The 25,018-nt window shown below is 43.0% G+C and overlaps 2 protein-coding genes and 1 pseudogene across 4 annotated transcripts; 2 read left to right on the top strand and 1 right to left on the bottom strand.

Annotated features, from left to right (window-relative positions):
* Window positions 1-4,511: 4,511 nt before the first annotated feature.
* Window positions 4,512-5,242, bottom strand: Mrpl57 (mitochondrial ribosomal protein L57). The gene is made up of 2 exons (XM_055617029.1): window positions 5,154-5,242; window positions 4,512-4,969 (listed from the first exon to the last, which is right to left on the bottom strand). Exon 2 carries the CDS (start codon window positions 4,959-4,961, stop codon window positions 4,653-4,655), a length of 309 nt encoding a protein of 102 aa, XP_055473004.1. The 5' UTR covers window positions 4,962-4,969; window positions 5,154-5,242; the 3' UTR covers window positions 4,512-4,652.
* Window positions 5,243-5,294: 52 nt separating this feature from the next.
* On the top strand, window positions 5,295-22,084 carry Ska3 (spindle and kinetochore associated complex subunit 3). Of its 3 annotated transcripts, XM_055617019.1 has the most exons (10): window positions 5,404-5,459; window positions 5,746-5,807; window positions 8,362-8,423; window positions 9,030-9,192; window positions 10,826-11,237; window positions 14,713-14,831; window positions 16,638-16,723; window positions 18,258-18,458; window positions 20,774-20,901; window positions 21,319-22,084. In XM_055617019.1, exons 3-9 carry the CDS (start codon window positions 8,379-8,381, stop codon window positions 20,897-20,899), a joined length of 1,152 nt encoding a protein of 383 aa, XP_055472994.1. In that variant the 5' UTR covers window positions 5,404-5,459; window positions 5,746-5,807; window positions 8,362-8,378; the 3' UTR covers window positions 20,900-20,901; window positions 21,319-22,084. The 3 variants fall into 3 exon arrangements, with proteins under 3 accessions (XP_055472976.1, XP_055472985.1, XP_055472994.1); XM_055617001.1 differs by lacking the exon at window positions 5,746-5,807 and having other exon boundaries at window positions 5,295-5,459; XM_055617010.1 differs by lacking the exon at window positions 5,746-5,807 and having other exon boundaries at window positions 5,295-5,459; window positions 20,774-20,905.
* LOC129684782 (5S ribosomal RNA) lies at window positions 10,110-10,228 on the top strand (annotated as a pseudogene).
* Window positions 22,085-25,018: the final 2,934 nt, after the last annotated feature.

Below are 25,018 nucleotides of genomic sequence, written 5' to 3'. Positions count from 1 at the left end.
CCTGAGCAGCTGCACAAGGATGGGTGAGCGGTGGGAACAGCCCAAACAGCTCTCTTCTAGGTGCTGGGTATGGATGTGGGCACCTATAAGGGCCAGGGTTCCCTGGCAAATGAAGGGCTGAGACAGCAAAATGCTGGGTAGCCAGTGAGGGAACTCAAGACTATAGTGGGCTCTCTGAGGTTACTGGCACAGAGTAAGACATGGTGGCTGGAAGGCGGGTGTGGCAGCTCACAGTTAAAATCCCAGCACTTGAGAGATTGATGAAAGGTTGTTCAAATTCGTTCTGAGCCATGCAATGAGACTGTCTCAGGAATAAGTAAAAATGTTGGCTTACGACTTAACTTCTTTTGAACACTGGAAGATTTATTAACTCTCAGTGAGCCTGGACATAAAGTAAAGTAGCTTCTAGAAGCTTTTCCTCAAACTTTTTGGGTTTTGCTTTTTTTTTTTTTTTTTCTATTCTAGGCCCTAGAACCTGGGCCTTTTGCACATCGTAAGCAAGCAAACACCACCTCTGAGCAGGACCCACAATCCATCCTTCAACCTTTTCTTGTTTGTCTGAGAGGGCTTTTTTGTTTAGCCCTGGCTGTCCTGAAACTCACTCTGTAGGCCAGGCTGTCCTCAGCCAAGATCTGCTTGCCTCTGCCTCCTGAGTGCCAGAATTAAAGGCACACTCCACCACTGCCTGGCTTCAACCTTTTTAAACCAATGTGGTGCCTGTATCTTACAGCCCTTCCGAGTGTGGAGATGCTGAATCTGTGCTGGAAGTACCATTTGAAAAACTTCCCATAATCCCACCGCTGAGGGAAAGTCAGCCTAGGCTGCATGATGAAGCTCTAACAGGACCCCCCAGACCTTAGCACAACAGACCTTGTGCAGATGGCCTTGCAACCCAGCACATAGGCAAGAGCTGCCAAGTAGAAAATGAAGAGACCTCACACCTCCAAGTCCATAGTTCTGGGAAAGCCTCTATATGTAGTAACCTTGCTTTTTTGCTTCTGTAGTTCTGCTCCTGGCTAACTCTTGTTAACTCAAGTATGTTAAGCCAGCTGTGGTTTTATTGTACTTAAAAGCTCACCCTGAAAATGGCTCAGTACTGCACACTGGATGACAAATACCCATTGTAGTCACCAGCTGGCTAATAAAGTTTCTGTTGGTTTGACCCTGTGTCTGAGTGGTCTTTGCTGAATACCCCACAGGCCCTTGTGTAAATCCTGAGGGCCAAGCTTCCACCTGTTCTTGTTGCTGTTGTTGAGAAGACCTCACCGTGTGTCTCTTGTGCTGAGATTAAAGCTATCTACCACCACAGACAGCAAAATCCCCTACTTTTCAGGAAGGGTGTGGAACTCAGTTGTTAGAGCCCCTGCATAATGGGTGACACCCTCAACTCAATCACTGGTACTATCAAAAGTTTATAATCCAAATGGAAAAGTTTATGAATGCGATCCTTGTGTCACTGCTTAGACTCACTGATGCCAGAGTTTTATTTCAGAGGTTGGAGAGGACGATGGAAGGTAGTGAGTGGAATGATCCCTTCTAGAATCTGTGTATTAGAACTGTTGATTCACTTTTTAAGATTATGTATAGTGTTCTGTCTGAATGTGCACCCACACACCAGAAGAGAGCACCAAATCTCATTATAGATGGTTATTAGCTACCATGTGGTTGCTGGGAATTGAACTCAGGACCTCTAGAAGAGCAGACAATGCTCTTAACCTCTGAGCTATCTCTCCAGCCCGTTGCTTCACTTACTGCAGCTTGTTATGCTGTATTTGATTGATGGCCCTGGAAAGCCCACTCTTCTGAAAGGAGGTGAAGAGGGTGGGGCTGGGGAAGAGACTGGAGGGAGAGGAAATTGCATTCAGGATATGTATGAGAGAATAAAAACGGAAACAATTTAAGAAAAAAAAAAAAAAAAGCCAGGCAGCAATGGTGCATGCCTTTATCCCAGCACTCGGGAGGCAGAGGCAAGAGGATCTCTGTGAGTTCAAGGCCAGCCTGGTCTACAGAGTGAATTCTGTAGATTGCTAAGGCTACACAGAGAAACCCTGTCTCAAAAAACTGTTGCTGTGATTAACTCTAGGCCCTTTGTTTAAATACTTAGTTTTGGTAATGTTAACCATGTGTTAAGAGCAGATGTGATGGTGTGTGTGTATGTGTGTGTACACTAGGTGTATTAGTTTCATTTAATAAAGTACTTGGCTAATTGTGTTTTGTCCACTGAATGAATAGGTTCAGAAGAAAAAAAGTAGTTGACTTATGCCCAAGGAAATACCATACTGTTGGGGAAAGGAAAATAGTACGCAGAGTGGTGAAGGGACCGTTCATATTTTCACTGTTTGTTTCACAAATTTTCCTGCATCTTTAGTTACAAAGAACTAAAGATCAAATGACAGAGTAGGGGGACAGAGTGGTCTACAGAGTGAGTTCCAGGACAGCCAAGGCTACACAGAGAAACCCTGTCTTGAAAAAAACAAACAAAAGAATACATGTAAACTGACATGATTGACTACAAGGTTTGCTGGAGAAAAGGGGTTAAACGTCTAATTCATAGAATAATGGGCACATCTCTATTATCATGCATGTTATTAGAAGTACAAGGTAGATCTATACAGATGCACAGAGAGGCCAATGATACACTGCTGACTAAACAAAGTTTGCTAGGAATGGGGCATATGCTTATAATCCCAGCATTATGGGGGGAGGGGGAGGCAGGAGGATTACTGAGTTCAAGACCAGCCTGGGCTACACAAAGAGAAAAGCAAGTTCAAGTTATCAATACATGTAAACACCTAAATGGGCAACAAGGGAAATAAACTACATTTCATATTATATATATATATATAGGGTTAACGAGATGGCTGAGGTTAAGAGCGCTGGCTACTCTTCAGAGGTCCTGAGTTTAATTCCCAGCAACCATATTGTGGCTCATAACAAGAGTGCCCTCTTCTGGCCTACATGCAGACAGATCATGTATACAGAATAAATCAATCCTAAAAATATATTTTAGATACTTCTTAAAATAACAAAAACGGTGGGGAAGAGTCAGGCTGTCACAAACATGAAGGACCATGTACCATGGTTACACAATTGCATAGAGCAGTGCACACAAATAAACATGGGTGCATATAAAATAAGGAAATCTGGATATGTTATACAGATCATATCAATGCTCATTTCTAGGTTTTGGTATGGTGAAGAAAAAGTGTTACCGGGTACAGTGTTATCACAGTACTTTGGCAGAGGCAGGTAGATGCTGTAAGTTCTAGGCCAGCCTGATCTACAAAGTGAGTCCAGGACAGCCAAGGCTAACCAGAGAAACCTTCTCTGGAAAAGCCAAAAAAAAAAAAAAAAAAAAAAAAATCACTGATTAAACGGGGTAGTGGGATAAATTAAAATTAGTTTGTTTTTTTTTTTTTTTTTTTCTTTTTTTGCTAATTTTCTATGAAATCTCCAATTCAAGGTAAGGAGGAGTAGGTATAGCATACAGCTTTGCTCCTAGCACTCAGAAGACAGAGATAGGTCCATATCTAAGCTTGAGGCCAGTCTGGTACACATACTAAGTTCCAGGCCAGCCAGGACCACACAGTTGAGGTCCTGTCTTTAATAAATAATAAATAGATAAATAACTAGATAATCCACAAGTCACTATGCATCTACTCAAGAGGCCAAGTCAGAAGGCTCAGTTCAGCCCAGTTCAGCCTAAGCGATCACAGGCAGGGTATAAACATTCTAGAGCAGTGGTTCTTAACCTTCCTAATCTCCCACCCTTATTACAGTTCCTTGTGTTGTGGTGACCCCACAGGCCATAGAGCTGCTTCTACTGCTACTTCATGCTGCAATTTAGCTAGGATTAGGGATCATAACATCAATATCTGATATGCAGCAGTGATACCCTACTCCTGTGACCCCCAGGGGTCATGACCCATAGGTTGAGAACAGCTGTCCAAGACAGAAAGTAAGAAAATTCCTGTTATACAACAAAGCTCTAGCCCAGTACCTCAGACTTAAAGACTAATCAGTTTGTAGTTTTACAATAGCATTTAAAAAAGAAAACAAGGGGGCGGGACTCTATTAAACAGAGAAACCCTGTCTCAAAAACACAAAAAGCACAAGGTACGGTGGCCCTAGCCTTTAATTCTAGCACGTGGGAAGCAGAAGCCAGTAGACCTCTGAGTGAAGGCCAGTCCAGGTACATAGCAAGTACCAAGGCTACATAGGAGACAAACGAAATCCTATTTTCAGAAAGGCAGGGAACCATAATTCCAGCACTTGGAGACAAGCAGGGCTTGTCAGCAAAACAAAACAAAACAAAAACTGATGATAGATCAGCAATTATGCGGAGGCAGCAAAAAGGTTAGAGCCCCAAATAGTCTTTCTTTTGGCTTCCTGAGGTCTGGGTTTTACTAGGTACACCGGCAAAGATTTTCCTGCCTCTACCTCTGCAGTGTTGGGATTGCAGGCGTGAGCCAAATGCCTAGGTAGAGTCCCAAATATTCCTATGAAACAACTATTAATCATGCTTGTTTTAATAAGACACTGGTCGAAGGGGGGGTCACACTGTTACATAAATTACATTTTTTTTCAGCTCCAGCACCAAATAAGGACAGAGCAGTCCGGTATCCATAAACTCGAAGGGTGATGGCACCGGGTTAGGACCATTTCTTCGTGACGTTGAGATGGTCTAGCTGGTCTGCCACGTATCTGTGCTTGGGGAACTTGGAAGTGGCGGCCGCCTTGATGGCCTCAAAATCCCGGGCCCTGCGCTCCGCGGCGTGGCCGTACTCCTGCTCCGCCGTCAGGTAGGGCATGCTCAGCCAGTAGTGGTTCTCGGCCTCCACCTCCAGGCGGCGGATCATGTTCTGCTTCGCGTGGAAGGACACGGTGCGCGGCCGCCGGTGCTTCCCGATCCACTGACTGCCCGAAAGGCGGCCGCGGAGGAGGACCGCGGTGAGGAACATGGCGCCTCCTGAGGGAAGGACGGGAAAGCCGCGGTCGCCGACACCCGAGGCGGAAAGCGAGCGGCGGCGTGCACGAGGCGCCCACGGCCCGCGCGACCGGAAGCGGGTGGCCGGGGGCCGGCGGCCCTGCGGGGAACGGCGGGCCTCCCTGGAACACCCCCCGCCTCAAGAACTCACTGCGGGCGCCCTCACCTCCGAGAGACGCGTCCACCGACGGCCGCGGCGACGCCACGCTCCCCACGGGCTGGCGGGAGCTGCCGGACGAGACTTCCGCTCTCGCGAGAGGAGCCTTCTGCGCCTGCGCGGAGCGGGCGCCGCCTTCGCCGCGCCGGGTTTGAAGGAGCGGCGGGTTAGAGGGCGGCGGGAGGTGCGCGGTCGGCCCGGCCGCCGCCAGCATGAACCCTATCCAGACTTTCCACTGTAAGCTGCGGGGCCTGGCCGCCCTGCTGGACGGCGAGACGGCCCAGCTGCTGCGAGCGCTGGACGGCGAGGACGGCGGTGAGCTGGCGCGGGCGGCCGCGGCCCCCGAGAGGGTGGGCCGGGTACAGCGGGGAGGGCAGCTCGGAGCGGAGGCTCGCTCTGCTTTCAAGTCGAGCCGTGTCGGGTGCTTGTTAACATCCAGGTTCGTCTCTTTGGAAAATGCGCTAAAGCGCCCTTCTCAGTGCGCGTCGAGTGATTTCTCCTCGCCCAACGGGCCCCTGTTGAGCAGGCCCATCTGCATTTTCTCCAGTAAATGGCTGTTGTTTCCTCCACAGAGCACTACCCTGCTGTTTGTTCGTTGCAGGTCAAGGAGCGGCGCGCCCCTTGAATCGCAGCGCTCAAAGAGGCAGAAGCAGGCAAATTGCTGTGAGTTCCGGGCCAGCCTGGTCTCAGTAGGGAACGCTTGACCTATCAGTCAACAGGACTAACGTAGCGAGACGCTGTCCAAAATAAACAAGCAAAAAAACAAAACGCAAACGTAGTTCAGATTTTGAGATTGTTTCTTTAAATGTCATAATTATCGTAAGCCTTTGATCCCAGCACCCTGGGAGGCAGAGGCAGTTGGATCTCAGAGTTTGATGAGAGCCTAGGCTACACAGAAAAACCCTGTCTCAAAAAAATAAAAACAAAAAAAGAAGAAAAGAAAAAAATTGCACCCTGTACACACAGATTTCTCTTACTTATGACTAACTCTCCATTTAGAAATGTTTTGGGGACTGTGAAAGTAACATGCACCGTAGGAAAATTTACAGAAAAGTAAAAAGAATATACATATTTTCTCTTTAACTCAAGAGACAACACTTGCTGTTTTAGAAGCTTTTTTTGTTGTTGTTGTTTTTGCCATTCTTAGTTTATGGGGTTAAAAAGTGCTTTATTTACATTGAGTTAATGCAGCATAATAGACTACATGCTATAGTCTATTTTTTCCACTATATAAAAATTGCTTCTCAGTGTTTGCTGCTTTATATTCTTACCAAAATATTATCTCTGCACAAACTTCATTTGTTTTTTTAACAAGAAAATGTAATAATTCTTTAATATGTAATATATATGTGTGTGTGTATGTGTATATATATATGTATGTGTATATGTGTGTGTGTGTGTGTGTAAGATTGCCAGAAGTTTCACTTTTAATAACTGCTGCTAATTTTATGTCAACTTGGCACAGGCTAGATTCATCTCAGAGAAGGTAGCCTCAGTTGATAAACTGCCTCCATAAGATTGGGCTGTAGGCAAGCCTGTAGAGCGTTTTCTTAATTAATGTTTGATGTGGGTGGTGCCATCTCTGGGCTGGTGGTCATTGCTTCCATAAGAGCAGGCCAACCAAGCCGTAGGGAGCAAGCCAGTAAGCAGCACCCTCCCACGGCCACTGCATCAGCTCTGCCTCCAGGTTTCCTCCCCAGGTTGCTTTTGGTCATGGTGTTTCATTACAGCAATGATAACCCTAAGACAGTGACTGTAGTGATGAGTCATTAAATGGACTTACACCTTATCTTTGAGATAACTAACATACAGTAAGACTTTTAAGAATGCATTTCATTGGCTCTTAGTATAGTCAGAGTTGTGCAACTGTTGGTACAGGAGGTTTCGATTTTAATAATTTCCAAAGGTAATTGAACTAACTCACTGAAACTTTGTCACAGAAGCCATGGGTCTTCCTTTACAGGTACTTCTCTCAACTCCAGTAACCCAAACTCTGGTTCATTAAACAGTTGTTCCCCTTAATCCTGTCACCATCCATCATAGTGGCCTTGGGCAACCTTACCTCCACTTTCTGTGTGAGTGGACCCGGCTCTTCTAGACGTTACTGTGAAAGGCACTGTGTGATATGTAGTCCTTTAGCACCATTCTCGTGTTTATCTGCATTCTAGAGTAATGCTGAGTCTTATTCCATTGTCTCAGTTGCTGTATATTATGTTTATATTTTTAGAGGACATTTGTCTGCTAGGTGTACTTTTTTTTTTTTTTTTTCTTTTTAGTTACATTTTGTTAACTCTGTGTCCCAGCTGTATCCCGCTCCCTCATTCCCTCCCCAACCCCACACTCCCTCCCTGGTCTCCTCCCTGCCCCTTTCCAAGTCCACTGATAGGGGAGGACCTCCTCCCCTTTCATCTGACCCTGTTTTATCAGGTATCTTCAGGGCTGGCGGCAAAGTCCTCCTCTGTGGCCTAACAGGACTGCTCCTCCCCTGGGGGGGGGTGGTCAAACAGCCTGCCCTTGAGATCCTGTTAGAAATAGTCCGTGTTCCCCTTACTTTGGAAAACTACTTGGTTACTGAGCTACCACGGGCCACATCCGAGCAGAAGTTCTAGGTTATATCTATAGATGGTCCTTGGTTGAGTGTCAGTCTCAGAAAAGACCCTGTGCCCAGATATGTTTGGTCCTTGTAGAGCTCCTATCCTTTCCATATCATACTAACTTCCCTTCCTTCATATGATTCCCTGCACTCTGCCGAGGGTTTGGTTATGAGTCTTAGTGTCTGCTTTGAAACACTGCTAGGTAGAGTCTTTCAGTGCTAGGTGTACTTTATTTATTTGATCAGACAGACTCCCTCTGTGTAGCTCTTACTATGTTGATCAGAGACTAGTCTGTCCTTGAGCCCACACAGATCCATTTACCTTTGCCTCTCAGTTCTGGATCAAAAGCATGGGCTGCTGTTCCTGGATTATGCACTTTATATGTGCTGTAGTTTATTGAGTGCTTTTATTATTTTTGTTTTGTTTTTGTTTTTCCAAGGTAAGAGTTTCTCTGTGTATCCGTGGCTGTTCTGGAACTCACAGAGATGCACCTGCCTCTCCTTCCCGAGTGCTGGGATTAAAGGTGTGCCCACTGCCGCCCAATAGGATTTTTATGTCTAAAGTACTACATTAATTTTTTTTTTCTTTTCCTCATGTTTATTGAACATTTTTCTTTCCTGAAGACTTTGAGGATTCTCCAATGAGAATTTTGTATGACCTTCATTCAGAAGTCCAGACCCTAAAGGTACTATTAACTTAGCATTTCTCTCTGTGGGTAACTTTCCTCTAGCTTAAGTTGTTATGGGTATGGGGTCTCTCAGAGAGCACCAATCTGACGGCAACTAAGATTTTAAATGAGAAGAGGTTTTTATTTAGATACTGGCACTGATTGGCACCAGGACTGTACCTGAGAATGCTTCCAAGCTAAGCAGTTGGACATATCCATTCAGGGCTTATGAAGGCAAACCCCACAGGATTACATGAGTTGTACCTGTGCGTAGGCGGGGCCTAATTTTAACATATTTGTCTTAAAGTTATTCTAGTTGTCTTACTCTCTCTTTAAGAGAGTAAGCTTGATTACAAATAGAAATAGCAGTTAGTCTTGTGAACTCCTATCTTGCAAGAAGAGCAGATTTTATAAGATGAGTCAACTTTAAGAATAGTCAGTGTCTGGGGAAAAAGGAAAGTGAGCTGCTAGGGTACAGCTTGTACAAGCTAGGGGCTTACATGTTAGAAGCATTTTTGCTTTTTGGTCTCAAGCATAGTAAGTTTAAACTTAAACAATAGTAATCTTCACAAAGTAAACTTGAAAGTTAGAAAATGTGTAATATATTTGCTTTCTTCCTAAAAGGATGATGTTAACACCGTTCTTGATAAAGCAAGGTTGGAAAGCCAAGAAAGCACAAGTTTCATAAAGGCAACAAAAGTACTGATGAGAAAAAATACAACAGACATCATAAAACTAAGAGAGTATTTTCAGAAGTATGGATATCAAACACGGGACAAAGATTCAGGTTTGATTGACTTTCATTTCTTAGCATCTCAGAATGGGAGCCAGAGTGATTAAGACAACTAAAGGCTCAGCTGTCAGATTGTTCAGGGAGCATTCAGCACTCTGCCAGCCAGTGCACCCTGTAAGGCAACTTCTGGATCTTGAACAACAGCAGGAAGACTTGGCAGCAAGAAATAAAACTGGCCCTTGTTCTGCTTTCCATAGTGTTAGATGAGAACTGACACAGTCCTGGACATAAGTCTTCTTTGAGCTGTTGAAAATGAGAAAGTGCAGGTAAAACCACCCGGCAGGATGGGCACAACATGCCTAGTTAGTTCTGCCAATAAGTAGCTGGAGAACCACACAGTACTCTTTCATCCTTTTATATTCAGATTCTTTTTCTGCAGAACAAGATGCTTGAGCTGTACAAATTGACAAAATAATTTCTTAGTTGCAAACTTGTCAAAAAAAAAAAAAAGGATTGGTTAGTATACTCTCATGGCTTAGTAAAACAACACATGCCTGTAATCCTAGGGGTGTGAGGCAGAAAGGGCAGCAGTTCAAAAGTTGTCACTGCTCAGAGCCTCATTACTCACCTGTTCCTCAGTGTCAGGTGGGGAATGTAATGTAGCTACTTCATGAGGGTGCAGAAAGACTAGTGAGAGCTGAGCGTATTGCAGTCCTTTAGAGGCCAAGGCATGAAGATCGCTAGATGGAGACCAACTGATTAGTCTGTTGGCCAGTGTTAACTGCTGCTGCTGCCATTTTGCCCAGACTCTGAGTGGGTGGCTTAAAATGTTTCAATATCTTGTTCTTTTATGAAGATCATCATTGTATGTCAGAAAAGCATTAATAAGATCCAGTAAGTATGTATGTATGGTAAGTCAGTTAGTCAACATGATGTACTAGAGTTCAGTTTACCTTCAAAGTTTAAAAATGTGTAATAGCCATACCACCCTGAACATACCCGATCTCATCTGATCTCAGAAGCTAAGCAGGGTCGGGCCTGGTTAGTACTTGGATGGGAGACCATCTGGGGATAGCAGGTACTGTAGGCTAGAAAGAAAAAGAAAAAAAAAAGTGTGATAGAATTTGCTTTCCTCCTAAAAGAAACGTACATTCAAATACTCCTCTTTTTTCCTCTGTACTTGGACACCTAAAAGTTAAGTTTATGCCTTGCAAGACAGCTCTGGGTGAAGGCACTTGTCACTAAACCTGACAAGCTCTATTTGATTTCCAGAACCCACAAGGAGAGAATGTAATGTAATTGAAAATTTGTACAAAATTAAAAGTCTAAAATCATATTGTTATAGTTAGTGTAAAATCTAGAACAGTTGATTATACACTAATTTCATACTAAATGCTTTCAGGAAACACTAAGACTGATCGATAAATCACATTGAGGAAATCAATTGGATTTTGTTTGTGGGTGTTGATTTCTTGAAACAGTTTCATTTCTCTAAAATGTCTAGATAGAATACAAGTAGGTAAGATGTATGTCAGACTTGTAGGACAGTTGAAATGAAAGCTTCAAAGCATCAATATTTGGCTGATGTGGAACATTTTCAGTGTGTTATTCTGTGTTATTTTAATAGTCAAAAAGTGTTTGGTCTGGATATTTAACCGGAACTTACCTCTTTAACTTTTCTTCCTAGCATGTGAGCAGAGAGAAAAGGAGTCCACCCCAGAAGTGGCTGTGTGTGAAGATGTCAAGGAGCCTGGTGTGAAGGGTGACCTGTCTGATCCATGTGTTCCAAGCAGTTCTGTTTCTGAAAAGCCTCTGCGTAGCCCACAGCTCTCAGATTTCGGACTCGAGCGGTACATGGTCTCCCAAGTCCCAGCAAACCCTCCCCAGACAGCCATCAGCCTTGAAGAGGAGTGTGTATCTGAAACCCCTCCTGCCAAAGAGCCTTTTGTTAAAGTGCTCAAGACCCCCAGATGTGCCATAAGGATGGATGATTTTGAGTGTGTAACCCCAAAATTAGAACACTTTGGTATATCTGAACATACTATGTGTTTAAATGAAGATTATACAATTGGACTTAAAAACATGAAGAACAATAAGAGGTAAGCAACATGACTTTTTTAAAAGGTTTATTTTTAATCACACATGTGGGTGTGTGCTGGTCAGTGCGGGTGCCTTCAGAGCCCAGAGCCATTGGATCCGCTTGGAACTGGAGGTGCAGGCAGTTGTGAGCTGCCTGACGTAGGCGCTGGAAACCCAGCTCAGCTCCTAGAAGAGCAGTGTGTGATGTTGACTGCTAGTGGCTCAGTAGTTAACAGTGTGTGTTAACATCAGAAAATATTTTTGTTAATTCTTTATAAACTTTATACAGGGTTTTTGTTTGTTTGTTTGTTTGTTCCCTCTAATTCCTCTAGAACTACCATCCCCCCAGTTCATGTCCTTTTCATTAAATAACCCATGGAGTCTGATTTGTGCTCCCAAATACTGCTGCAGCATAGTCTACCTGCCAAGGACCACATGTCTCTCAGCAGATGACAGGTACCTGTAGCTCCTCTGCTAAGGGTGAGACTTTGTGGCCTCCTTCCTCCTCCATATTGGTATTTGGTGTAGCTTAACTTTGTACATTCTGTCACAACTGTTGTGAGTTCATATGTGAACTGCCCTGTTGTGCCAGGAAAACTTTTTTTTATTTTTTTAAATATTTATTTTTATTTTACTGCATTGGTGTTTGGTTTGCATTTATGTCTGTGTAGGGGTGTCAGATTTTGGACTTAGAGTTGAGAGCTGCTATGTTGTTGCTGAGAATTGAACCCAGGTCCTCTGGAAGAGCAGATAGTGCTCTTAACCACTGAGCCAACTCTCCAGACCCTGGAAAAGACTATTTTAATGTAGTCCTCCACTGCCTCTTCTTCCAAGATGATCCCGTTTAGGGCTGAGCACTCTGTAGTCTTGACTAGTTGTGGATCTCTGTGTAAATGCTCATCCGCAAAAAGAAGCTTTTCAAAGCTGGACATCCTTGGGAGGCAGAGCTAGGCTGATCTGTGTGAGTTCAAGGCCAGCCTGAAACAAAAGAAAAATCCCCAAAGATTCAGGAATGCAGTGGTGGTGGGCGTGGTGGTGCTGGCTTTATCCCCAGCACTGAGGGAGCAGCTCTCTGAGTTTGAGGCCAGCCTGGTCTACATAGGGAGTCCAGGACATTCAGGGCTATGTAGAGAAAGCGTGCCTCAAAAGTGAAAACCTGGGTGGACACACCCATCATAGCATCGTCATTAGGCTTCAGTTTAATACTCCAACGTGTAGCACAACTAACATGAGTCGGTTCTCCTGGGACCTATCTAGCCACAGGTTCTTGTCCCCAATAACAGTGTTAGGCCTGGCTTCCAGCTTGTGGATCAGGTCATAATTTCAGTTAGAAAGTGGTTATTTCTGAAACTCTAGTGAGCATAATTTCAGTTAGAAAGTGGTTATTTCTGAAACTCTAGTGAGCATAATTTCTCTATAATGGGTTGGGAGTCTATGGGGCTTTACTGGCAAACAACTCCAAAAGGTAACTTTTTCCAGGCTCTGGGATTTCTGTGTGTCTCGGAGGTGGGGGCCAGTGTTCTTGGTATGGGGTAACTCCTTTTAAACTGTTCCTGTGTGTGTATGTTTTAGGAAGCTTCTACAGTGGTAGGTCTCCATGGCCCTTTCAAAGCTCTTTAGTGTTAATTGACCTTCTCTCCTACCCTCATCTCATCCTCCACCCCACTTAATCCTTCTTACTCCATATTCCCCATGCCCCACACACACCCTGTGCTGTATCTGCTGTCCTTAATGCCTCTCCTTGTGGTCCCTACAGGCTGTGCCTCTGCATAGTTCACATACCATAGGAGATGTAATGTTTGTCTTTGGGAGGCTGCATTACCTCATTCAGAATGATTGTTTACAGTTCCATCCATTTACCTGCAAATGGCCTAGTTTCATTTCTCTAATAAGCTGAATAATATTCCACCGTGTAAATGCAGCACATTTTCAGATCTGTTACCAGCAGATGAACATGTCAGTATTTCCATTTCCTGGCTGTCATAAACAGAACAGCAATGAACATAGTTGAGAAGACCTCTGTAGGAAGATACGCACACTTGTACATGTGCAACAGTGGTGTAACTCACATGGAAGATCTAGTTCTAGCTTTATATGGAGCCTCCACACTGGTTTTTAGAGGGCTGCACCTGTTTGCACTCCTGTTAGCAGTAAATGAGTGTGTTCCTGTGTTCCCCTTTCCTACCATCCACACAGCAAAACGTGGGTTTCTGTGTTTGGTTGGTTGTTGTTGTTTGTTTGTTTGAGTCAGAGTCTTTTTGTGGAATCCTGGAGTCCTGGATGCCCTGAAACTCAGAGAATCCTGCCTCTGCTTTCTTGGTGCTGAGGGCAAAGGTGTGTACCACCTTTGCCTTTTTTTTTTTTTTTTTTTTAATTTTAACCTTAGCCTTTTTGACAGGGTTAAAATGAGCTAGCTACCACTTATGTCGTGCCAGGGGTCTTCTGGAAGGGCTGGAGACGCTGAGCCATCTCTTTAGCTACTTCATATTTTAAATCTCTCAAATCAGTAATTTCATCAATGAAGTGTGAGTTATTGATTTCCTTAGAGAAGTTAAGGAGTGGTAGGATCCGCACAGCATGCAGTGTTTTCTCCTGTGTTGCCGTAATTGTGCAAGTCATTCTTTTTTGTTTGGTTTTTGTTTTGGTTTTTTTCTCAGGACAGGGTTTCTCTGTGTAACAGCCTTGGTTCAGGCTGGCCTCGAACTCACAGAGATCCTCGTGCCTCTGCCTCCCTCAGTGCTGGGATTAAAGGAGTTTGCCACCATGCCCACCTTGGGCAAGTCAGTCTTAATAAAATGACAGACTCAGTCTTTTTACTCTAAAATAGTGACAGTTTTTAACATTTCTAATTTTTTTTGAAGGTTTGGGTGTTTTGTCAGCACCTTGTTCATGCCTGGTACCTGAGAAGAAGGGCATCAGATCCCCTGGGATTGGAGTTAGAGACTGAGCTGCCCTGTAGGGGTTAGGAATTGAACGCTGGTTCTCTGGAAGAGCAGCCAGTGCCCTTAACCACTGAGCTATCTGTCCAGCCCTTTGCAATTTGCTATTGGGCTTCAATAATTTTGCTTTCTGTCAGATAGACTAATTAAAAATAACAAATCCTGTCATACTAGGTTGTTAATGAAGTCTGCCAATTTAACTGCAGTTATATGCTAGATAAGAAATTCCACAGTGGAGGTTGTTAGTCTTCTTCAAGATGATCAAGATAGGGTATTATCTATTGTCTCTCAAGTGCTAGGGTTTTGAGTATGTGCCTCTACACCTTGCTTTATATATTACTATATTTAAAGTAAGTATTATATTACTTTAAATGTTTGAAGTAAAAGATATAACACATATCTTTAATATTTAATATATTTAATATTTGTTAATTATTTTGATGACTTCTTCTATTGGTCTTTATTTTATAAACTGAAAATGAGCTACTCCAAACTGAAATACAGTAAGATGAAGTTTTTCTACAAATGTTGAATGTTAACTCTTATGACTTTACAGTTTCCGTGAGAATGGAACCAGTGAAGAGGCCTGTGACCTGTCCATACAAACAAGGCCTGTGACCAATAATAATTCTTTTGTTATTCCTGGTCCCATAATCCAGCAGCTGGAAAAAACTGGTGAGTTTAAAAATTAGCTTAAAGGCCAAGCTTGAGCCAGCCTGGACTGCATTGAGAGTGTCTTACCCCACAAAAATAGATATTCTTTAATTAAAAAAAAAAAAATTATTTTTGTATGTATGAGTGTTTTGCCTCTATGTGTGTCAGTACGCCACATGTTCTCCTGTTGCCTGTAGAGGTGAAAAGAGGGTGTTAGATCCTCTGGACCTAGACTTACAGGTGGCTGAGTGCCATGTGGATGCTGGGGAACTGAATTCGAGTCTTTTAGAAGAGTAGCCAGAGCTCTTAACCACTGAGCCACCTCTCCAGCCCCCATTTATTCTTTAATTTTTCCAAATCTGTGAGCTCTTCTCACCTTATTGGCAAATGTTTAAACTGTCTTTATCTTTCCAAAGTTTTGAACTATTTTTAGGGGAAAAAAATATGTAATTTTAAAACATGTTATTAAATTGCACTGCTCATACAGATGAGTTTAAAAAAATAACTGGCTCATAACTGTTGGTAGCTTACAGTTCTGTAAGGTAGAGGGTGGGTGCATTAAAGAAGTACTGGTTGTTTAAAGAAAGAAAAGAGACTCATTGGTATATTGAAAGGAACGAACTGGGTATGGCAGTAACAGAAGTTCTGCCTGCCAAGATGCTTTTTATTTTACTTTTTTATTTTTAGTGTGTATGGGTATTCTACATATATGTCTGTGTACCAAGTACATGCCTATCTGGTACTTTCAGAGTCCAGGAGAGGGTATCAGATCCCCCAAAACTAGAGTTGCAGATGGTTGTAAACTGCCATTGGGGGCTAGGAATTGAAGCTAGTCCTCTGGAGGAGCAGCCAGTGCCCTAACTGCTGAGCTATCTCTCCAGCTCCCAAGATGCTACTTTAAAAAAAAAAAAAAAGTGAAATTAAGGCTGCAGAGATAACTCAGCAGTTAAGAGCATTAGCTGTTCTTCCAGGGAACCTGATTTGATTCCTAGCAACCATGTACTCAAAACCATATGTATCTCCAATTCCAGGGCCTCCGATGTCTTTTTCTGACCTCCATAGGCATAAACATGCACAGACATCTATGCCTTTATGCCATGGTCAGAAGTCATTTCCCAATAAAGTATGGCTTTTTAAAGAAGTATGGCTGGGGAGATGGCTCAGTTGGTAAAATACTCACTACACAAATGTGAGGGCCGAATTGGGTTAGGGTCCCCAAAACTGCCGTTAAAAATCCAGGCATGAAGCTAGGTGGTGCGCGCCTGTAATCCCAGCACTCAGGCGGCAGAGGCAGGCAGATCACTGAGAGTTTGAGGCCAGCCCCGAGTCCAAGATGGCCAAGACTACACAGAGAAAACTTGTCTCAAAAAAAAAAGTTCGTCACTCTTATATGTTACCTAGTACAGCAGAATTCATTGCTTTGTACTGCTCTCATGTCATGCAACTTTTATTAATACTAATGATAAGTATATATGTGAATTTGACAGTTTGGGTTTTTCTTGTCCAGCCAAACTGCACACCAAATTTATATTTTTAAAACATTAATAATAAAATATACAAGCTAGAGTGACAGTGCTTTTAACTTGAAAATTGGAATACTGGGGCTGAAAGATGGCTCAGTTTAGGAGCACATGCCGCTAGAGGGTTCTTCTGTTGGACCCTGGTTCGATTCCCAGCAGCCACATTAGGTGCTCACAACCACCTCTAACTCCAGCTCCAGGGCTAGCTGAGCGTTTTGACACCTCCAATCATGTGCACACACATACATAATTGTATAAAAAATTTTAAAGATGGAATACTTAAACTTAATTTTTTAATGTCTTCTAGATGCTGAATACACCAAGTCACCGTTGCCACCTAAATTCTGCACTCCTGGTTTGAAGATTCCTTCTACATTGGACAGTGCACATTTGGTAAAGTTCCACTGAACTTAAACACTCTAATCTTCTTATGACTGAGTCATGACTTGTAGACTCAGCATGGTAACAGGTTAGACTAGTGCAGCTCTTACGAACGCATGTACAGTGCAGTCGGGAGGTAGTTTATCCCCATAGAGCAGGACCCATCATCTTTTTCATACATCAAAATTTGTTTAAGGCAATTTGAGACAAAGATTATGTGACAGTATAGGAAGGAATTTGGAGCCATGAGAACCAATGCAAATAGCTAGTGAGAAAGCAGAGAATGAATGCAGTGAGCATGTCTGAGGGCGGATGCCATCTATCTTGTCAGTCTTAAAGTCAGATGTGACCAAGCAAAAAAAAAAAAAAAATGTTTTCAAGAAGTTTGATATTCTTGAAGATAAATGATTATTCACACACATTTTTTAAATTTTATTTATTATTTATACATTATTCTGCCTGCATGTATACATGCCAGAAGAGGGCACCAGCACCAGATCTCATTACAGATGGTTGTGAGCCACCATGCACACATACATATTTTAAGCAAAAAGTGAATAGAAACAGCTCAGACTGGTTCTTTCTAGGTAACAGATTTTTAAGTAACTTAATGCTTAGCATTGTTGACTTATTTTCAACATAATCAAACCTTACTCATGAGTCGGGTGAGACAGCTGGTGCTGTACAGTCTGACAAGGCTATTGACTGTGGTGGAGTGTCCTGTCGTTTTTAGTTTTTAAGTACGTAAAATGTGGCTTGATGTACCTGAGCTGTGGCTAGAAATGCTGGACAGTGCAGCTGCACATGCATCTTTTGGCGGTGTGCACAGAGTGGTTTTGTTTTGTTTTGTTTTGTTTTGTTTTTAAAAAGAAAGGGCCTCATGTAGCCCAGAGTGGCCTTAGACCTTGCTTAAAGCCTAGAATTGACTATGGTCTCCTCATCCTCTTGCCCCACCACCACACCCACTTGTTAAATTTCTGTTCCTGTGGAAGGCACCTGTTGGTGTGCTATTTGTAACCACACTGTCTTTATTAACTTGACTTTGCATGACTTCTTAAGTGTATGCTAAGCCTCTCTTGGGTATGGCAGTGAGCCTGCATGTATAAATAAACATTATGTTCTTTTGAGCTGGCCTTTCCTGTCTAGCAGACTAGCCTTTCCTCCTTTTGTTTTCTGCTCATCTGCATTCCTGCCTTGAAACTACCCCCTGCGGAGACTTTACAGATTTGGTAAAGGTCCATCAAGGTAAAAGCTTTGATCTCCCTCCTTAGGCCTCATGTTGCTGCCCCAGTACTTAGTTTTGTGCTGCCTGAGATGGGGCGGGGCCTCTGTCCAGATCTGTAGTCAGCCGCTGTTCTGTCAAGTTCTCCTGTATTAGTACTGAGACAGTACTTTGTTTCTTGGTTAAAAATCAAGAACTCAGTAGAACTCAGTCAGAAAAGTTCAGAGCCTGCTCTACTAGACTCCAAAGGAACTAGTAATTGAATAAAAATGTATTTAAACATTATTATTTATTTACTATAATTCAATTATTTTTATTCTGTAGGTATATAAAAATTATCCATTATCAAAGTCAAATACTTCAGTGAGTGATTTGGACGTTAAGGATTGTGCTCCGTTAATCTTAAATTCAGATGAATGCTATGAGAATTTTGCAGATCCCCCTTCTCCTACAATTACTTCTTGTGAAAATATCAGAACACCCAGTCCTCCAGAAGTCACTACAATTCCAGAAGACATTCTCCAGGTTATTTTCCAATATTTTGAAAATTATATACTTGTGTTAGAGACCTGAAAGCGCATGTAAACTGTCATTTACACATATTGCCAGTGTGGGACTTTGGGTATTGAGAAAAACCTTAAGGCTTTCCTGAACCAAAAACTACCAGTTCCTAACTTGGCTTTAGCAATATTACTTTCATGAGAACTACCTTTTCTTGTAGTTTGTGTTCTACAATGTATTGTTTCTGTTAGTTTTTATCTGTGATTGCCACATTAGCTGTTGTTCCATTGAAAGTGAAAATGCCATTTGCTCTATATTCTCCATAGCAGGGTGTCATTAATACCTGTGTCCTCATTTCTCAAACTGTCAGTTTGTGGGCATTGATTTATCTGGTATTAAAAAGGCTGACTCTGTAGTGTGGTATCACCAACTAGTAGACACTGCTAGATGACTGGTCCAACTGCCACTAATCCAGGTTATAGTGTTGGACAGTTTGCAGGGGCAGAGAACTCCTGAGAGACTGCTCTAGAGCTTCTCTGCCTTACTGGAGGCCACAAGAACAATAAACCCGGTGAAAAATACACAAATGCCAGAACTGACTCACCCTGAAAGATCAACAAAGGATCTATTAAATTTTACCTTTTTTTGGTATATTTTACTTTTACTTATGTGTAGGAGTACATGAACCTATGAATGCAGGTGCCTGAGGAGTCAGAAGAGGGCATCCAATCTAGAATTACAGGCAGTTGTAAGCTGCCCAAGTGGGAGCTGGGAAGCGAACTCTGGTACATGCTCGTACCTGCTAAGCTGTCTCCAATCCCAGCTCTGCTGCTCTTAGAAGATGGACTGGGTGAGGAGGGAGCATCTGTCTTTACAAGGGTGCATGTGGCGGGCTACTGTTTCCTGCTGCGGGTTTTCTTTCTGTGGAAAGTAAGGGTGCAGGGGCAAAACGCTGGGACTTGTTTATGGCACAGAAGCACTCTACCCTTTTTTTTTTTTTTAATCTTTTATTTTTTTTTTTATTAATTACACTTTATTCATTTTGTATCCCCCCATAAGCCCCTCCCTTCTCCCCTGCCGATCCCACCCTCCCTCCCCTTTCTGCATGCATGCCACTCCCCAAGTCCACTGATAGGGGAGGTCCTCCTCTCCTTCTTTCTGATCTTAGTCTATCAGTTCTCATCAAAAGTGGCTGCATTGTCCTCTACTGTGGCCTGGTAAGGCTGCTCCCCCCTCAGGGGGAAGTGATCAACGAGCAGGCCAATCAGATTCCCTTTTTTTAATTTATTTAATTTTATTTTATGTGCATTAGTGTAAAGATGTCAGATCCCTTGAAATTGGGGTTACAGACAGTGTGAGCTGCCATGGGAGTGCTGGGAATTGAATCCAGGTCCTCCAGTATTACGTTCACTGTGATACTTCTTTTTCTTTTACTGTTTTTTTTTTTAAATAATTTATTTAACTTTATTCTTTTTGTGCATTGGTGTGAAGGTGTCAGAATTCGTGGGACTGGAGTTACAGACAGTTGTGAGCTGCCATGTAGGTGCTGGGAATTGAACCCGGGTCCTTTGGAAGAGCAGACGGTGCTCTGAACCACTGAGCCATCAATCCAGCCCTCTTTTTCTGTTTTAAGCAGCATGTGTTAATTCTATAGTAATGGGTTTTCTGATGACATTGTCCTACATGTACATAATATATTTTGTTCATGTTCACAGGTACACACAGACACCCATTACCTTCTTTTGTCCCACTCCTTCGGACCCCCTTTCCCTTCCCAATCAGCTCCCTCTACTTCTGTGTTAAGAGAGACACTCCAAATGAGTTTCATTAGGGCTGTTTATAGGAGCATGAGTGAGGGTTTGTTGACAGGTGGCTCTGCCACTGAAGAAAATGTCTTGCCCTCCTTATTAACTGTATCTGGATACTTCAGGAGAGCTAGGGCCTGTGAGCCTCTCCCCACCCATGATGGATGCTCATTTGCTCAGTCTTGACTAGATGCAGTGCACTTACTCACAGCTGTTGTGTACCTCCTCTTCTGGGCATCTCAGTCTTCCTGTTAGTTTCTACACCATCAAGACTTCTTAACATGGCTCTCGGGATGTTCCATAACTTCAGTAAATGTGTGTTTAGATTTTCGACATCAAGCTTCCATGTGAAGTTAATTTAATTTTCTTTTTTTATTGTTTATAAGGACATGTATGTTTATATGCTGATTTTTAAAAAGTATTTTAAATAACCCTTATCTTTACATTGTTCATAGCTTTTCTTGAATTTTTATAACATCTTCCAGATTTGTCATTCATAAATATGGACCTGATAAAAAGAATTTTTTGTTTTAGATGTTAACAAAGCATAATCCAAACCTACCTTCTCCAGTGGAGGTTAAAGCAGCGCTGCCCAGGAGAGGCTTCCTCAAGTACGAGGGCCAGAACACCAGATGTGCTGCCAACAAGGAGAACTGGTGACCGTGAGTAAGACACACATGTTACCTGAGCATTTTAGATGGCAGTGCGGTTTCCTTTTCCTCTGCATTGCCAGTTTAGGTTAACATGAACTGGCTCTTGAACTAAGCATTCCAAAATTACAAGTATGCTTGTCTAATAATGAGTCTATTCCCAGATCCCCTTTTTAATTTAGTTTTTAATATTAATTCTTGAGAAAGGATCTCACTGTACAGCCTTAGCTGGCCTGGAACTTGCTACATAGATCAGGCAGGCCAGCCTCAAATCACAGAGATCTGCCTGCCTGCCTTGTGTATGCCACCATGGTCTCTTTTATTCTTTATCATGTGGGGGTGGGGGGGTCTAAGTATAAAGTACTTAGCTATGATGTTGTCTTCTGTTCTGATGTCTCTTAATTGTCTTGATTTTGTTTCTGTTTGTAGGAATTCTAGTGTGGAAGCAAGCTGGACTGAAGTTTTCAAATTTTTTAGAGAGACCAGTGGAGCTGGAAGGAAGGCTCACCGCTGTCAGTTGTCCTGCTTTCTCCTAGTCTTTCACTTACTTCACTCTTACATGAATTTTTCCATTCCACCACAGTGTGTTGGCCTCTCCAGCTTCCATCTCCAGCTTGGCCACTCAGCAGATCTGAACCTTATTCTCTCTAGAAGATTCTGATCCTGAGCCAGGAGCCATCTTGATTCTAGAACTATCTAATGTCCTTTGAGCCTAAGATCCTTCTGATCCAAGAACTAGAAAGTAAATCTGCAAGTTCATGGTAGTGCTCCCAGGAGAGCTCTGCATTGCACCAGTGGGGGAATGAGGGGCCGGTGTTCTGTAGAGACCAGCTAACATTCTGAGAAAGAATTAGCAGTTACCCTAAGGTGCTTCATGGGCTTCCTAGCTTTAGGATTTTTTTTTCTCTGTGTAGCCCTGGCTATCTTAAAATTCACTCTGTAGACCAGGCTGACCTCAAACTCACAGAGATCCTCTTGCCTCTGTCTCCCAAGTATAGGGCTTAAAGGCATGTACCACCACTGCCCAGCAGCTTTAGGAAATTTTGTGTGGAATTAAGATTATTCTAATTGCAGATTGAAGATCAAGTGGAAGAATTCCAGGGCAATTCTAAGTGCTTGGTGTTTGTTTATTTGTTTGTTTGTTTGTATCTTTGATTACATAATGTAAAATAAATGATTTTCAAAGTAAAACTCTCGACCACCTTTCATGTATTGCCGACTCCAAAATTTCAGTTCTTTTTGCTACATGGCATTTGCAGCCATGTCCACATAACTGGATGAAACCGCTGAAGAAGTAGAGATGGCTCAGCGATTAAAAGCACTTGTTGCTCCGGCAGAGGGCCTTGTTTTGATTCCAGGTGCCGAGTGGTAGTTTACAGCCATCCATAACTCCAGTTACAGGGAATCCAGTGCCCTCTTCTGACTTCCATGGGCACCAAGTACATACAGATGTGGTACACATACTACACACAGGCAAAGCACACATAAAACAATAAATCGAATGAAAAGGTAAGAGGAGAATGTTGTAGCTAAGATAGGGAAAGAGGCTAGTGTAAACAGGGAGAAAATTGTTTTAGGTAGAGCCTTTCAGCGTGGCCGAGGATATAAAGAAACTGAGTTTTGTTGGGTTTTCCAAAGTTTTAGGCTTGAAGTTTGGGATTTACTGAAGGAAGGACACAGGGAAGTAGAGAGCAGCTTTAGGCAGCTCTTTTGAGTTTTGCTAAAGGGAAATGGAAGGTGTTTTTGTACACTTTGGATTCAAATGTCGATTTCTGTACCCAGAGATCTGGTTACAGTCTGACTTTGGCATATTTCTGAAGCACCACCTATCAATGTTTTATAAACATTTGTTCTCCATCACCTATTGATAGGTCAACTAAAGAGCTAAACAGCCAATAGCTGGACAGGAGAGCATAAGGCTGGACTTCTGATCCCAGTGAGGGCCATCTTAGGTGGGAACCAGAGGAGAGTTGTCCCAACAGGACACAGAGAAGGAGCAGCTAGAGTAAAACTAAGATGGCACGTAATTAAGATGGCCATGTGACTGGGAAATAGGCCAGGCAAATACTGGGTTAGAATAGCTAACTATCTGCCCATCTATAGTGCCTGAAGTTTAGAACAAGGGTAGGAATAGAAAAACCTTGCTTGTTAAAAGGAAATAAATGGATGAAGCATTGTCTAGAGGAGGAAACAGCAGGTTTTTTCAAGGTTATTGGCTGACTTGGACTTAAGCTACTTGTTTTTACTTGGCCCCTCAGGTTGTACAAAATTCCTGTTTCCCTGGGCTTCACCTTCAGCTCTCGATCCTAGCTTGTCACTTAGAATGGCCATGCTTCTAGTTTGAGCTTCATGTGCTGTGAAGCTTTCCAGGATGTTTTCCCATCGTTCTTTAAATGAGATCCATGATCCTGACTGAGGCCTCGGTGACTGCTCTCCTGCAATATATGCCTTAGCCATACCAGTCTTCAGCTTGGGTGTTACACACTGGCTGCTCTGCCTGCCGGTTCTGCTTCATTCTCTCCTATCCTTAAACAACTGATACCCAACTTGTTTGCCTCCTTCTCCACACACAAGAACTCAGAGCCCAGTTCTAGGCTCACCCATGCAGCACTGCAGTCTCTGACCACGGCAACAGTGCCAGAGCCTCTGGGAAGCGTGGACCTTTACTTTTGTGAATGTGCAGAGGCACACCTGGAGCCAGGCAGTGCGAGTCTCCCTGGACACAGCCCACTTGGGCCCAGCAAGACTAAGCCACCTCCAGTGTGAGCTTGGACTTTCCATATAACCAGAAGCCCCTGTGCTTTAAGGTAGTTGTTTCATTACTGCAAACAACGAAGACTTGGAGGATGGGTTCCAGGTCCCAGATCGGCTCAGGTGTTCTTTGTCTGTAGAACAAGTAGAACTGTATATCCAAGTTACAAATTCATGTTCATCTCCCACATGAGTTACTGGTGAGAGCAGGGGTCCTTTCTGTGGTCTCTGCCCTGGTCTCATGTTTACTGAACTATTGCCAGTTACTGAGATTTTACTGTCAGCTATGATTCTAGATACTTTTTTAGCTGCTATAATTCTTACATTTGAGATAGGTAACTGGTACTTCAGATGAGGAAATTGAGGCATTGATGATTTTTTCTCCATGTTTTATTTTACACTACGACTGTTCTGCACAGTTCTGATGGTCTCTAATCTGGGGTGTTCTCCACTAAGTTCTCACTTGGGTTAATCTGACATCTCTATCTCCTGTCAACTCTAGCCAACAGTACAGAAGTTGGGCGAGAAGCCTACAGTGTGTAGCTCAGTAGTAGTATTTGCCTAATGTACCAGCCCTACATTGGATTCCTAGCACCACACAAAGTTGTGGGCACTGAGTCCCTCTTGTTTACTGAGCCCTTTATCTGGAGTAGAGATCTCACCTCACATTTTTGGACAAGCTCACACCATCTCCAGATCTGTACTGTGTAGGTTCAGCTCACACCATCTCCAGATCTGTACTGTGTAGGTTCAGCAATTATTTTTCATGACACTTGTCACAAGCAGCTGCACATGCTTTTCATCCTTACTGTAAAAGTTCTTGAGGATCTGTCTTTGTATTAAGTCCTTGGCACTGTAGTCACTGCTGTAAACTTTGAGATGAATTAGGAACACTGCAAGTTTTCTGCCAGTTTGATTACTGTAACAGTAATTTCCTCAAATTCAGAAAATTTCTCTGAAAGTTCATCTCATCCACATTTAATTGTTTTAGTTGGGTACAACCAGACCTATAAGGCCAATAGCAGGATGGTCAGGAGTTCAAGGACTGCATAGTGACCCTGTCTTAAGTTACCGTATATGAAGTTTCCTTGGATATGGCTAAAGCATCTGAATAGGGTTAGGACATCTGAACAACCTATGGTGCAGATTAGAGGGGCTGGCAATCTTTGGAAACAACTGATGCTGAGAACTCACTCTGCACCAAGTTCTCCATTTCACTGACTACCACAATTTAAAGGCTATGTATGATGGGCAGGGGTGGTGCACTCCTTTAATCCCAGCACTCAGAAGGCAGAGGCAGGCAGATCTCTAAATTTGAGGCCAGCCTGGTCTACAGAGTTCTGGACAGCTGGGGCTACACAGAAACCGTCTTGGAAAA

This window comes from Psammomys obesus, unplaced genomic scaffold (genome assembly GCF_907164565.1).
Source record: "Psammomys obesus unplaced genomic scaffold, mPsaObe1.curated_primary_1811, whole genome shotgun sequence".
NCBI lineage: Eukaryota > Metazoa > Chordata > Mammalia > Rodentia > Muridae > Psammomys > Psammomys obesus.
The sequence above is the reverse complement of the archived record's forward strand: the minus strand, read 5'-3'. Positions and strand labels throughout refer to the sequence as shown.

What these genes read in the sequence shown, in the direction of transcription:
- Mrpl57 (XM_055617029.1), bottom strand. Translation starts at nt 4,961, where the DNA reads ATGTTCCTCACCGCGGTCCTCCTCCGCGGCCGCCTTTCGGGCAGTCAG.
- Ska3 (XM_055617001.1), top strand. Translation starts at nt 5,357, where the DNA reads ATGAACCCTATCCAGACTTTCCACTGTAAGCTGCGGGGCCTGGCCGCC. An exon ending in AACATGAAGAACAATAAGAG is followed by an intron (nt 11,238 to 14,712) that starts GTAAGCAACATG and finishes ATGACTTTACAG; the next exon opens with TTTCCGTGAGAATGGAACCA. An exon ending in CATTGGACAGTGCACATTTG is followed by an intron (nt 16,724 to 18,257) that starts GTAAAGTTCCAC and finishes TTTATTCTGTAG; the next exon opens with GTATATAAAAATTATCCATT.